This window comes from Salvelinus fontinalis, chromosome 9 (genome assembly GCF_029448725.1).
Source record: "Salvelinus fontinalis isolate EN_2023a chromosome 9, ASM2944872v1, whole genome shotgun sequence".
Classification (NCBI taxonomy): domain Eukaryota; kingdom Metazoa; phylum Chordata; class Actinopteri; order Salmoniformes; family Salmonidae; genus Salvelinus; species Salvelinus fontinalis.
In genome coordinates, this window is record NC_074673.1 from 51,652,299 (window position 1) to 51,667,686 (window position 15,388).

At 43.0% G+C, this 15,388-nt stretch overlaps 1 protein-coding gene across 1 annotated transcript; it reads left to right on the forward strand.

Annotated features, from left to right (window-relative positions):
- The first annotated feature begins 6,914 nt into the window (after positions 1-6,914).
- Positions 6,915-13,894, forward strand: LOC129861799 (uncharacterized). The gene is made up of 2 exons (XM_055932951.1): positions 6,915-7,301; positions 12,735-13,894. Exon 2 carries the CDS (start codon positions 12,873-12,875, stop codon positions 13,506-13,508), a length of 636 nt encoding a protein of 211 aa, XP_055788926.1. The 5' UTR covers positions 6,915-7,301; positions 12,735-12,872; the 3' UTR covers positions 13,509-13,894.
- The last annotated feature ends 1,494 nt before the right edge of the window (positions 13,895-15,388 follow it).

A 15,388-nucleotide genomic window follows, 5' to 3' on the forward strand; every position in this document is an offset into this window, starting at 1 on the left:
TCTGCACAGTTTAGGGCTGATATTGGCTGTGAAGGGCCTAAAATACTGTAGCATGAACAACGAAATGGCTTGCCTCAAACTGTATCACTCGCCTGGTGCCTTTCCTTCTCTCTCAATTCAATTCACATAATGTGGAGCGTCTGTGTAGAATGTAGCCATGGCCCTAGTGTATTAGAGTCCTCTCAAAGGAAACAAGACTTTCAATAAATGCCCTGTCTCACAACAGATAAGGCTTGGCGGGACAGGTCTCTCAGCCAGCCAATATTGGGTGAAGGGCTTCTTTCCTTTAATTCACACTCTCTCCCACTCTTTCTCGGAGTGTTCCTCCATCCTCCCATCATATACCACGCCTCGCTTTCTCTCATTACCTTTCCTCAGTTCTCTCCTTTTCTTTTACCCCCCCCCCCCCCACACACACACATCTCCCCCTCACCTCTCTCCAATTCTCCCTCTCTGGAGGCACTCTGGTGTGTTTGATTACCCCTCTCTGGTGGTCTCCCACCAGGGTCCTGTGGAAAAGTGGCTGGGTCACGGTCCGCCACGGTCCAGTGGAGACCATGACCATCTACGGACCACGTTCCCAGACATGCCACGCATGGCTTACACTGGCTGCCCTGTTCCCTACATAGGGCTCTGGTCCAAAATAGTGCACTATGGGCCCTGGTCAAAAGTAGTGCACTACATAGGGAATAGGATGCCATTTGAGATACACATGCTGCTTATTTATCTGTTTCCTCTGTGTGGACTTGGAGCTGTTAGGACCAGCTGTGGTTCCACTGTGAGAAACATGGTCCTGGTTTAAGTCAGTCATCTCTGTTAATGACAAACAAAACATTCTAGAGCCTTTGATTTTTGAGATGTGGGGTTGATGAGTGTGTGTGTATACAGCCAGACAAAGAGAAGGGCTGGATGTTGATACTCTCTTCAGACATGGTCAGTGCACTTCGAGTAAACTGTGCTGGGCGGCAGGAGGGAGACAAATGGGCAAACGGTGAGTAAAAGAAAAGGGATAGTAATATTTGATTAAAGGAATACTACACGTGATGACGTTGACCTGAGAGGGCGGTTGGCAACCAGTCTGCCGCACCCGTCACTATCAAACGTGTTTTTTACCACTTCAAACTGAGCAAACTTCACTTATATTGGCACTAAGTTACTCCTAAATATGTCTGACAAAGAACAGCCCATTGATTTCACTGAAGAGGCGAGAACTCGGAGTGAGAAATGACGACTACAGATGGCAGGCATGGCTAGCGAGACTAGCACGCGAGATGGCGATGCTGTTGTAACAGCAGAGAATATCTACTCTCGTGCATGAAATAACCAGAAACGATGCCTCTGTGTTCGAAGAAAAGCGGACTAAATTGTCTGACACCCTGGAATCTATTACTACGAGAACTGAGAACAACACAACGCACGTTGGTGAGGCTCGCATCTCCTTCGTCAAGGACACAATCTCTGACCGGCGAAGAAACGCCATGATCTTACCGGGAAGACGACCCAATATGCATGGACGCAGCCGTAGAAACAATATCAAGATCTTCTGCTTAAAAGAAGGAGTGGAGGGAAGGCAAGCTACCCAGTTTTTAGAATCCTGGCTGCTGTCCATTTTTGGGACTGGAGACCAAGAAGGGCACCATTAAACTTGACAGAGCGCATCAGGCTTACGGCCGACAGAGAGCGGACATTTCTCATGAAGTGCTTCACCCAGGGAAACAAGGACCTGTCGTCTCATTCAGGCGAGGACGACTGCCAGCTATGTGAGTTGAGTGGCCTGTCAAGTGTATAGTGATGTGAGTGAGAACCTCAAAATTGGGACAATGCCAAATACAAGTTGAAGTTGACATAGAATTGTTTACCATATCTATTACTTTGACTAGCTGATTATAACCACGTTTTCATTATGTGACAGGCCTGTGACAGGCTTTTGACTAGCTGATTATTACCTACCTTTCGTTAGTTTTATATGATAAATGTTTAACGGTAGTCTGATTTACATAGACTCTTATTTTATAAAGCTTATAATTTGCAGCCTGTTATATTTGGATAAGGAGCATGTAATAACCATGCAGATAGTGTTTTTAGTGGGCATGTCTGTTACACTGTAGCTTGGAATAGCGGTAGGCTATTACATACATGGGAGGTTGGTAGAGGGGCTTTTTTGGGGGGGGGGGGGGGCGGTATTTTTGCATTCTTCTAAGGACTTCTCTCTTTGTTATGCTTTCAGCAACACATGCCTTCTCTCAACCCAAAGGGTGATTGTGTTTTCTCTTTTAGGAGTTACATTTTTCTGCTCCAAGGAGACAGAGATGTTTACGTTGTTTTCAAGATTGTTTTTCCTTTTCTTCTTCTTTTCCTCATGCGGTTTCGTTTCTGATGGCTGACAAAAGCCCAGACACAGCCCAGATGTATTACACACTGTCACGCCTGTTCCTGCTAGTCTCCCCTGGCACTCCAGGGCACCAGGCTCCCCAGCATTACGCACTCCTGCCACCATCATTACGCACACCTGCCTTCCCCCGTCACGCGCATCAGCAATTATTGGACTCACCTGGACTCAATCACATCTGTCGTTACCTCCCCTATATCTGTCTGTTCCCCCGCTCTGTTCCCAGGTTTCGGCATTGATTGTCATATGTCCTTGTATACCGATTAAATGTTTGACTCCCCGTACCTGCTTCTCTACTCCAGCGTCAGTCCTTACAGAATGCTGAAGCCACCGTCGGATCTGGGGACCGCCACCGATGGAACCGGGGTGCCTTAGCCAGCTCGTCGAGCTGTCACGCCCTAGCTGGCTCGAGGTTTTTTGCCCCGGTTGGCTCAGAAGGCGCCCATCCCACGTCAGGCCTCAGCCGGATCATCAGCATTTTACGACCAACTGGCTCGACAGGCTGCTACGCCTCCGCCGGATCATTGGGCTCCCACGCCTCAGCGGGATCGACAGGTCTTCATGCCTCAGCCGGCTCGCCAGGCTCTCACGCCTCTGCCGGTTCGTCAGGATTTCACACCCAGCCAGCTTGTCCAGGTGGCGCCCCTAGAGGTGGGGGTATGGTCATTCCTGCTCCCGCTCCCCAGCATTACGCACTCCTGTCACCATCATTACGCTCACCTGCCTTCCCCCGGTCACGCGCATCAGCGACTATTGGACTCACCTGGACTCAATCACCTCTGTCATTACCTCCCCTATATCTGTCTGTTCCCCCGCTCTGTTCCCAGGTTTCGGCATTGATTGTCATATGTCCTTGTATACCCGTGTGCTGACTCTGTTCCTGTCTTGTTCCATGTCTGTTTCGATGAAATGTTTGACTCCCCGTACCTGCTTCTCTACTCCAGCGTTGGACCTTACACACACACCTTAAAGTTGACATGGTCATACACGATGTTAATATACAAACTTTCCTTAAGCACTGAGATCATTTCATTAAATGTATGTGGAAAAGAAAATAGAGGACAGGTATAGTACAAGAGATCCCCCTGACCGACCCCAAACATGAGAAGCTTAGGAGACAGTGGGAAGGCCATGTGTTTTACACCTCTTTCTCCTCAAACAGGAGAGGGGTTGCAATACTTATCAGTAAAAGCATGCCATTCACCCTAGGCAAATGTGTTAAAGATGCAGATGGTCGTTATGTGCTGAAAACTGGGTTTTGATATGGAGAACACTTTCCGATTGGTTGTGTTTATGCTCCCAATATTAATCAAAATGTTTGTCAGACATGTCTTCCGTTCAAATTTAGCAGGTGATTTCAACTATGTGTTGGATACTGAGGCTGCCCATAATGTCACGTTCTGACCATATTTCTTGTGTGTTTTACTTGTTTTAGTGTTGGTCAGGACGTGAGCTGGGTGGGCATTCTATGTTGTGTGTCTAGTTTGTCTGTTTCTATGTTTGGCCTAATATGGTTCTCAATCAGAGGCAGGTGTTTTGTGTTGTCTCTGATTGGGAATCATATTTAGGTGGCTTGTTTTGTGTTGGGGTTTGTGGGTGGTTGTCTTCTGTCTTTGTGTTCTGCACCAGATAGGACTGTCTCGGTTTTCACGTTTGTTATTTTGTATTTTGTATAGTGTTCACGTTATCGTCTCTTTGTTTATTAAACATGTTGAACACTAGCCGCGCTGCATCTTGGTCCTCTCCTTCACCAACGGAAGAAAGCCGTTACACATAACCCAGCAGTCAGGGCAACGCCTCTACAGTCCCTCACCACTAAAGAGTTGTCTACAAAGATTATTAGAGTAAATAAAAAATAAAATAAAAACTTTTTAGTAAACAAATAAAATTTTGAAAAACATTTGAAAAACAAAAACTACACAAACAATTCTTTGACAACAAAACTAAAATAGATTTTAAAAAACATCAAATTGTTTAGTTATATTTATTTTGTATTCCTCTCTGTATTGTAGTGTCAGAAAATGGCAGCCTGTGTGGAACAGAGATAAAAGGTTAAAACCCAATCAACCTCAAAGTTCATCTGAACAGCACTCACAAAGAACTTCAGGATGAAGACAAGGTAAGACTAATATTATTTTATTTTAGGAATTGGGTCAGGATTTGACACCTGGTATCACATTAAACGTGGAAAATGTGTATAATTGCAATAAATTAGATCTAAAACTGCTAAATTCTCTCTTTGCACAATGGCATAATGTGTATAATTGCTTTAAAACTACTAACTTTTCTTTCTGCCAACAAAAAGGGTGTGAACAGTTTGGGGTTGCAAGGTGGGGGTTTGCTACTACGCAGATGACAATATCCATCCGGAGCTTTGCCACCTAGGAAATTTGTGTGACCAGACCATCTCAAACACAACACATACATTGTCACGCCCTGACCATAGTAAGCTGTTTTTTCTCTGTGTCGGTTGGGACGTGATAGTGACTAGGGTGGGTCATCTAGGTTTTTGTATGTCTAAGTTGGCCTGATATGGTTCCCAATCAGAGACAGCTGTTTATCGTTGTCTCTGATTGGGGATCATATTTAGGTAGCCATTTTCCCCATTGTTAGTTGCCTGTCTGCACTATTTTGTATAGTTCACGTTTTTGTTTGTGTTGTTTTGTTCAGTGATTTTCAGTTTAAAATTGTGTCGAACTCTAAGCACGCTGCACCTTAGTCTACTCTTTTCAACAATCGTGACATATATTTTTCCTAGAGTCCCATGTGTGAGGCTACTTTCTGTTCCTAAAACGAAATAATATAAAAACGAAATATATAGATTACCGGTCAAAAGTTTTAGGACACCTACTCATTCCGTGTCCTTTAGTAGTGGTTTATTTGCAGCAATTCCACCATGAAGGCCTGATTCACTCCTCTCAACAGTTGATGTTGAGATGTGTCTGTTACTTGAACTATGTGAAGCATTTATTTGGGCTGCAATTTCTGAGGCTGGTAACTCGAACTTATCCTCTGCAGCAGAGGTAACTCTGGGTCTTCCATTCCTGTGGCGGTCCTCTAGAGAGCCAGTTTCATCATAGCGCTTAAAGGTTTTTGTGACTGCACTTGAAGAAACTTTCAAGTTCTTGAAATGTTCCTTATTGACTGACCTTCATGTCTTAAAGTAATGGACTGTAATTTATCTTTGCTGATTTGAGCTGTTCTTGCCATAATATGGACTTGGTCTTTTACCAAATAGGGCTATCTTCTGTATACCACCCCTACCTTGTCACAAGACAAGTGATTGGCTCAAACGCAAGGAAAGAAATTCCACAAATGAACTTAAAATGGCACACCTGTTAATTGAAATGACCTCATGAAGCTGGTTGAAAGAATGCCAAGAGTTTGCAAAGCTGTCATCAAGGCAAAGGGTGGCTATTTGATGAATCTCAAATATAACATATTTTGATTTGTTTAACTGTTTAACACCTTCAGAGGAAGGCCCTAAAAATTGTCAAAGACCCCAACCACCCCAATCATAAACTGTTCTCTCTACTACCGCATGGCAAGCGGTACCGGAGTGCCAAGTCTAGGACCAAAAGGCTTCTCAACAGTTTTTACCCCAAGCCATAAGACTCCTGAACAGGTAATCAAATGGCTACCCGGACTATTTGCATAGTCCCTCCCAACCCCTCTTTTACGCTGCTGCTATTCTCTGTTTATCATATACGCACAGTCACTTTAACTATACATCCATGTACATACTCCCTCAATTAGCCTGGCCAACCGGTGCCCCTGCACATTGGCTACCGGGACTATCTGCATTGTGTCCCGCCACCCGCCAACCCCTCTTCACGCTACTGCTACTCTCTGTTTATCATACAGTATATGCATAGTCACTTTAACCATACCTACATGTACATACTACCTGAATCAGCCCGACTAACCAGTGCCTGTATATAGCCTCGCTACTGTATATAGCCTCGCTACTGTATATAGCCTCGCTACTGTATATAGCCTCGCTACTGTTATTTTTCACTCTTTTTTGCTGTTGTTTTAATTTCTTTACTTATCTATTGTTCACCTAATAGCTTTTTTTAACTTAGAAATTGCACTGTTGTTTAGAGCCTGTAAGTAAGCATTTCACTGTAAGGTCTACACCTGTTGTATTCGGCACACGTGACAAAAAACTTTGATTTGATTGAGTAGGTGTTCTGAAACTTTTGACCGGTAGTGTATCTTTTTTTATCAAACTGAAACGGAATAAAAACTAGTAAATCACGTCTGAAACCTAACTGAAACTAAACAGAATTTCAAATCAAATCGATAAACGAATAGAAATAAAAATGTACAAAAAAATCCCAAAACTACAATAACATTGTTGTGTTCTGACTTAGAATTGTTTGATGCCTGGAGCATACTTCACCCTAAAGATAGAGATTTTTCATTTTCCTCCCACTCCCACTCCCACCAGAGTTTCTCGTGCATGGATTATTTATTTACCTCTAGGGGCATTTTGGATTAGCCTCATACGAACCATCCTGATCTCGCAAGCTTACATTCTGTATCGCTACATGGATACAGTCTGGACACAACCATATTCAAACCATTTGAGCCCCTACCTCTCCTACCACCGTATGGTCGGACCAATCAGCATCTTCTGATAATCTGTGATGTGGTTAAATTGATGACGATAATGAGAAGTGCCTGTACTGGGTTTGAAATGAAAAATCCTAACACCGATGGCTGCTCTTGGTTGGCAGCAGTTATATCAGAACTGGAGGGCATAACTTAACTGAAAGCACAGCAAGTAACTGCATGGAAGGTTTTTCCTCGGTGGAGAAGATGTTTTCGCTCTTCTCGCTACTGGATTCGGCAAGAGCTGGATTTAACGGGCAGATCAAGAAAGCAAATTGTGTTGAAAACACCACGTGTAAGTCTTAACCATTTATTAGAAAATATAACAATGCATGATTTGGCATTAGGCCTCTGCTCCTTCAGGGTAGCTCGCTGCCAGAACGAAGAGCCATAAGAAGATGATAATATAACTGACAGTGAATGAGCACAACATGCTATGTCAAATCCACTAAAACAGCAGAACCACAGCCAGCCGATTAATTATGTGCACAGCAGAAAGCACAGTATAAGAGCTCTCAATAGACCTGTGAAGGTCATTCTACTATACGTGACTGACTACTACGCCTATCTGTAAATACTAACTATGTGTAGCATGAGCTATTGCATCCATATGACTATTTCACATGATGCACCGACGGGTACCCTTGATAAGGCAAGATGAGCGTTCATCTTGGTACATGGGAAAACATACTACTTATCTAACTAGGCAACCGTAAGTAGTATGAACCCGCCTGCCATAGTGACACCTTGCCAGGTGCCCTCGCTGAGGCAAGATGAGCAGTCATCTTTGATCATGAGGATATTCTACCTATAAGCCCAACCAACCACCTGCAAAATAGATGCACCGCCGGGTGCTAGCCACCCACCTGAGCTAAAAGTGTTATATACTGCATCGGTTGCGATGCAGTACGAAAGCAACATAGTTACTGGACCATAGAGCCAACGCAATCATATTAGCAATTACTGCCGGAACTCATGTAGGCTCCACACTCTGAGTGAAACGTTGTAGATAGTAGAGGATTATGGCCCATAATCTTGAGGGTCAAGCCGTGACCGACTAGAAGCAGTCCATAAAACAATATCATTTGATACATCACGCAAGATTAAAGGGATGGAACATGTAGCGCATTTCAGACTGAAGAACGCATAAAAACATCAGACAGCCTCTAGCATAGGTTCATGTAAACCCAACACCCTCACCTTAAGTGAGGCTTAACTTGTGCTGCTGAGAGAGTAGAGATACTCCTAACAGGCATGTTGGTTGATTTCCGTAGGCCATAAAGAGTAGGCGACAGATGGATTCCTGAGCGAAGAACACGCTGAAGGGTCCTGACAGTTGAGATGAATGGAATCCCTGCGTGCTATCAGACCACGGCGAGAAAGGCTACTTTTGCCTACCTGAAAGTTGGAATAGAAAATGAATACATGGTTATAAAACAGAAGACTTCATACAGAGAGAAGAACAGACAATGATTGCTGCCGAGCGTACAGCTCAGCCATGACATACCATCACACAGCATAACAGCAGAGTACTAACAACCCACCAAAACTGCAACTAAAACCCAAACCACCTGTACTTTCCAAAGCCTAATGCCACAAGTGTGTCTGAAATAAGGCCTCTAACTTTCCCATAGAGCAATGAACGCTTGATCGCCAACAGCAGATCGCCATGTGGGTGTTTAGCAAGTCCACGCATGCTAGGTAAAGCTAGCATCACCAGCCAATCCGACGCGGCTGGAAGATGTATCGAGCCGTGATTGGTCATCGCACCGCAATACAACGTCAGCTCACCCACTAAGGTCCAAGGCGATAACTTGAAATCTGAGGGGGAAAAAAGGTTAGGGTTAGGGTTAGCAGTAGCAATGAAATAAAATGAGCTGAACTTCTGTGACTATATGCTTAATGATGCAAAGACCCAGTTATGTTAAGCAAGTGACAGACTGACGCCATCCCTGTTGCACAAGATATGTCGATGCTCAACTGCTGGACAACGCATGTAGCACCCCCCCAGCATATGGGCCAGCACAATGGTGGAAGATATGAGTCACGCTGCATCAGGGTATTAGATGCTTGCAGATGCACTAAGTTCAAGCATGCATGATAACACGAGTAGACTTGCTTACTACTATCCTAATATGGTATACTCCTAAAATATGCCTAACCTGATGTTTCATGATCACAACGGCAAACAAATGAACATCTGTAAGAATGCATGTTTGTCCTGTAAAGGGGCGATCTGCCGAGACGATAATCTCACCCCTATTAGAAACCAGCTGGGGAGAAGCCGGAGAAGTGACCACTTAGTGTAAAAGACAGCTATGGATGACAGCACACGATAAGCATGTTATAATATAAAATAGTACTATTAATCCCCCAGTGGAATTTGATTGCACTAGCTGATAATACATCACAATAAATAATACCCACCAACACTAAAGCAGCACATCGTCATGAAAGTAAACTTGGTGCCATGTAAAGCCTCATTGCGAAACAACCTGTTTGCACCTGGGTAAAATAATCTGTCTGCCATCCTACTGCAATGCTGTGGCAGATGCTGTGGAAGGAGTGGCAAGCGTTGGCCTCTATGTCACCACGACCTCAACGTTGTCTTGTGCAGCTGACACAGGACATAACAGCCAATGCATGAATTAGCACAAGCATTGCCTCATCAAGGTGATGAATACAGAGCCTAAACATGCACATGCCCCAATAGAAGCAATAGCATAATGTAATACTGTGTGCAGATAATGAAGCAAAGACGTCAGATGAATGTGCGAGCATTCACTACAGCATTAAAGGTTGCAACCTGAGACACATGAAGAACTAGTATGTAAGACAAGATTTAAAAAAATATGCAACTAGAAGAATAATTAATAACAGCTAAAACATGACTAGAATGAAGAGATAGCTACAATAGCATTCAATATGTTAGAATAGATAGTCTATGCTGTCACTAGAAAGCAAGATAGACCGACAAGGAGGGACTACCTATGCCGGAGAGACTACCTATGCAGTTAAATAAAGGTTAAATACAAATAAATTAAATCAAAAATGGTGGAAAAAGAACCCAAATGTCATACTTGAGTAAAAGTAAAGATACCTTAATAAAAAATTACTCAAGTAAAAGTTCAAGACACCCAGTAAAATACTACTTCAGTAAAAGTCTAAAAGTATTTGTTTTGAAATAAAGTTAAGTATTAAAAGTAAATGTAATTGCTAAAATGTACCTCTACAGGATCGGTGTGTGATTAGCAACAAGAACAAGAACAAACAACAAGAACATTTCCCAGGACAGAGACATATCTGATATGAGCAGAAAGCTTAAATGCTTGTTAATCTAACTGTACTGTCCAATTTACAGTAGCTGTTACAGTGAAATAATACCATGCTGATGTTTGAGGAGAGTGCACAGTTATGTACTTGAAAATGTATCAATAAACCAATTAGACACATTTGGGCAGACTTGGGACAACATTTTTAACAGTAATGCAATGGTTCATTGGATCAGTCTAACACGTTGCACATGACACTGCTGCCATCTCGTGGCAAAAGTTGAAATTGTGCCTAAACTGGAGTAATACATTGTGGCCTTTCTCTTGCATTTCAAAGATGATGGAACCACTTTTTTTTTTAAACAAGCAAGTTTTTTTCTTTGTATTACATTTTACCAGGTCTATTGTGTTATATTCTCCTACATTCCTTTCACATTTCATATGCATATCCTTGCTTCAGGTCCTGAGCTACAGGCAGTTAGATTTGAGTATGTCATTTTAGGCGAAAATTGAAAAAAGGTTGTGATCCTAAAAGGTATGAACATTTTCTAATTCCTTATGTTAAGCAAACCAGATGGCACAAAAAAAAAAAAATGTACCTATAGCCAGGGGCACACTCAAACACTCAGACATAATTTACAAACTAAGCACGTGTGTTTTGTGAGTTCACCAGATCAAAGGCAGTAGGGATGACCAGCAATGCTCTCTTGATAAGTGCGTGAATTGGACCATTTTCCTGTCCTGCTAAGCATTCAAAATGTAACGAGTACTTTTGTGTGCCAAGGAAAATGTATAGTAGTAGAAAGTACATAATTGGCTTCAGGAATGTAGTGAAGTAAAAGTGAAAGTAGTCAAACATATAAATAGTAAAGTAAAGTACACATACACCAAAAAACAACTTAAGTAGTACTTTAAAGTATTTGTACTTAAGTACTTTATACCACTGTACCTATGTCAAATACATGATGCATGATAGAAAAATGGCTAATAATCAGTCTAACCTACTGCGGCAGATAATGATGAAGTAAATATAACAACCGTAAAAGGCATGTAAATAGGGTGACTCATTGCAACAGTAAGCTTGCAATACTCTAGTAGCTCACAGCAGAAGCAGAAAGGTGTAGCTATACAAGCACACTAATCCAGACTAGTCAGCACATAAGTGAATGCATTTATAGCTTAAACTGTGTAAGAATAGGGTTCCAGACAATGACCAGTCAGATGATTTGTACAAAATGTTAAGTGTGACTGCCGACACAATGTGACTGAGATGCCACCATAAAATGTATTGCTGATAGTGTGCCTTGCCTGTCTTGTGAGCTGTGTGACAAGCAGTAATAACTACTATTGATAGACTGCTGCACTAACAAATTACCAGATGCATAGAGACCGAAATCGTATAGAATCACCGTGATGAGCACCATCTCCTTGCTCATGTCATCAAGAAAACATTGCTTCCCAATGTATGTTGAGCAACATGGTTGATCTTCGTAATTAATGACATCCCTGCAGCAGCCAACATTGCAACATAAGCATATTGAATGAGGCAAGCGAGGTTCAACAGAGCTGGTGAACATTCGCAAAGAAAGTTCATAACAGAAACAGCAAGCATAGAGTGTAACAGCTAGTTACAACAGCACTGCAACAGCGACACCATCGCATGTGAGCATGTGACATCCGACATTGGGGAAGCATGTGTAGAACTGGTCAACCAAATAGACCGCATGTAATTACAGTGTGAATCCAATTGGTGCATTATCCGCTGATGCAATCACACTCGTGTTTCCCTTCTGAACTGGCTATCATTAATTTGATAAAGTAGTTAAAGAACTGCTTGACACAATCCAGGTTTCCATTCATTGGCAAAAGATTGGCATGCAAATATTCTACAATCCGTATTAGAAACAACATATTTTTTTACCCACCAGAGATGTGTTTCCATAAAATTGACTTGCTGCAGATAAAAGGCTGTGCGTGATGACATAGTGCACATAAAAATACTTTGAGGTTTGAGGTTAAATTCCATGTACCGAATAAAAAATACAAGTTAAATGGGTTTCCATCGCATTTTGCCTCCCTTTCTATCTGTCTTGACTTGATTTTATTGCTAGTGAAGTGCAACATTGGTTGCATTTCAAACTCGTAAAAGACACACCCTCCTCCACTTACCCTCACCTTACGCCCTTGTGGGAATCCCCGTGGCCATCTTTGTCATCGGTCCAAATGATTAACCAAGCAAGGGGAGTTTGCAACGTAAGCCCCTCAGCCTTTGCGCAGGATGTGGCTCATGTTCATTATGTGCCCAAACTAAATCCCCCCTGCATGCTCCAGCAGGGAAACTCCTTACCGTGCCTAGTCACATGTCCATTGATTTGGTCACGATCTCCCTCCCTGACGGTTTCACCGTGGACAGATTCTCAAAATAATGCCAGTTTATTCTTCTCTCTGGTATCCAGCAGGTCTTCCTGCACTATGACCTTCCGGAGGACATCGTCTCCGACCGTGGCCCCCAATAATGTCACGGGTTTGGAGGGCTTCATAGAGAAACTGGGGGTCATGGTTAGACCTCATTTCCGGGTACTGGCCTCAGTCCAATGGAGGATGAACCAGGAGCTGGGGAGGTTCCAGAGGAGTCACTGCCAGGACCGGTAGGGGGAGTGGGTCCGATTCCTTCCCTGGGCGGACAACTCCTCCACCAGGCTGACTGTCTTCCATGTGTCCTGGGTTATCAGCCAGCCCTGGCTCAGGGGACTCCGACCCAAACCGAAGCCCCTGCGGTGGACGAATGGTTCTGGCGTGTAGAGGAAGTTTGGAGTGATGCTCACGTGAGGCTCCAGGGCGCCGTCCATCGCCAGAAGGAGCAGGCGGATCGCCACCGCAGTGAACCACCCGTGTTTGATCCTGGTGATCGAGTCTGGCTCTCCAACAGAAACTTCCCACTCCGCCTGCCCTGCAAGAAGCAGAGACCCCAGTTTGTCAGGCCGTGCAAGGTTCTCTGGAGGGTCAACGAGGTGACTTATAGGTTACAGCTTCCCACTAACTACCGGCTCTCACCTTTCATGTTTCTCTCCTCAGGCCGCTGGTTCCTGGTCCCCTGGATGAGGCAGTCCCCCACGACACCCCTCCGCCTCCTCTGGACATCAAAGGAGGTCACACCTGTGCTGTCAGATCCCTTCTGGACTCGTCGTGGGGTTCAGCTCCAGTACCTGGTGGACTGGGAGGGGTACTGACACGAAGGATATATTGAGTCTGACACGAAGGATATAATGTTGCTCCCATACTAGGTCCAAATCCCTGTCATTGGCATGAAGAAAAGAAGGAAACACAGAGGGCGTAGATCAGGGTGCCTTGTGAGAACTAGTCGGCGGGTGGGTAACCCGCCTTTACCATTTTTCTATTGGCTCAATGTTTAATCACTGGAGAATAAACTGGATGAGCTCTGTTAGAGACTATCCTACCAACGGGACATTAAAAACTGTAATATCTTATGTTTCACAGAGTTGTGGCTGAACGACGAGACATAATATACAGTTGGCTGGGTTTCCGTGCATCAGCAGGACAGAATAGCTACGTCCGGTAAGACAAGAGGTGGGGTTGTGTGTCTATTTATCAATAAAATCTGGTGTGTGTTGTCTAATATTAAGGTAGTCTCGTGGTTTTGCTTGCCTGAGGTAGAGTACCTCATGTTAACCTGTCTAGGCTGAGGGTGCCGCTAGCGGCACTCCCCCCCCACCCCCACTGAAAAGGCAGAGCCGCGAAATTCAAAAAAAATATATTTTTTAAAATATTTAACTTTCACACATTAAAGTCCAATACAGCTAATGAAAGACACAGATCTTGTGAATCCAGCCAACATGTCCGATTTTTAAAATGTTTTACAGGGAAGACACAATATGTAAAGATGTAAATCTATTACCTAAAAACACATTAGCATAATCCACCATCTTTTATTTGTCCACCAACACCAGTAGCTATCACCAATTCAGCTAAACTAAGATATTTATAGCCCCTAACCAAGAAAAAAACTCATCAGATGACAGTCTGATAACATATTTATGGTATGGGATAGGTTTTGTTAGAAAAATGTGCATATTTCAGGTAGATGGCATAGGTTACAATTGCACCCACCGTCACAAATGGACTAGAATAATTACAATGAGCAACGTGTTTACCTAACTACTAATCATCAAACATTTCGTAAAAATACACAGCATACACTAATCGAAAGACACAGATCCTGTGAATACAGACAATATTTCAGATTTTCTAAGTGTCTTACAGCGAAAACACAATAAATCGTTATATTAGCATAGCACATAGCACATAGCAGCCCAGCATTGATTCTAGCCAAAGTGAGCGATAACGTCAACATCGCCAAAATATATTATTTTTTTCACTAACCTTCTCAGAATTCTTCAGATGACACCCCTGTAACATCACATTACAACATACATATACAGTTTGTTCGAAAATGTGCATATTTAGCCACCAAAATCATGGTTAGACAATGTGAAATGTAGCCCAGCTGGTGAGAAAATGTCCGTGCGCCATATTAGACAGTGATCTACTCTTATACATAAATACTCATAAACGTGACTAAAAAATATAGGGTGGACATCGATTGATAGACAATCTAATTCTTAATACAATCACGGAATTACATTTTTTTAATTATCCTTACTTTTCAATACAGTTTGCGCCAAGCGAAGCTACGTCAAAAAACATGGCGTCCTAAGCCACTAACATTTTTCGACAGAAACACGATTTATCATAATAAAAATGTCCTACTTTGAGCTGTTCTTCCATCAGTATCTTGGGCAAAGGATCCTTTCTTGGGTCTAATCGTCTTTTGGTGGAAAGCTGTCCTCTTGCCATGTGGAAATGCCAACTGCGTTCAGCATGAACTGGAAGCGTGCCCAGCGATTCACAGCGTTTCAGAAATAAATGTCCCAAAATTGCACTAAACGGATATAAATTGCTATAAAACGCTTTAAATTAACTACCTTATGATGTTTTTAACTCCTATAACGAGTCTTAACATGACCGGAGAAAGATTACTCCCAACACTAATGCTTGGAACAGGTGCGGGTCGGTGTCCTCCACGCGCATA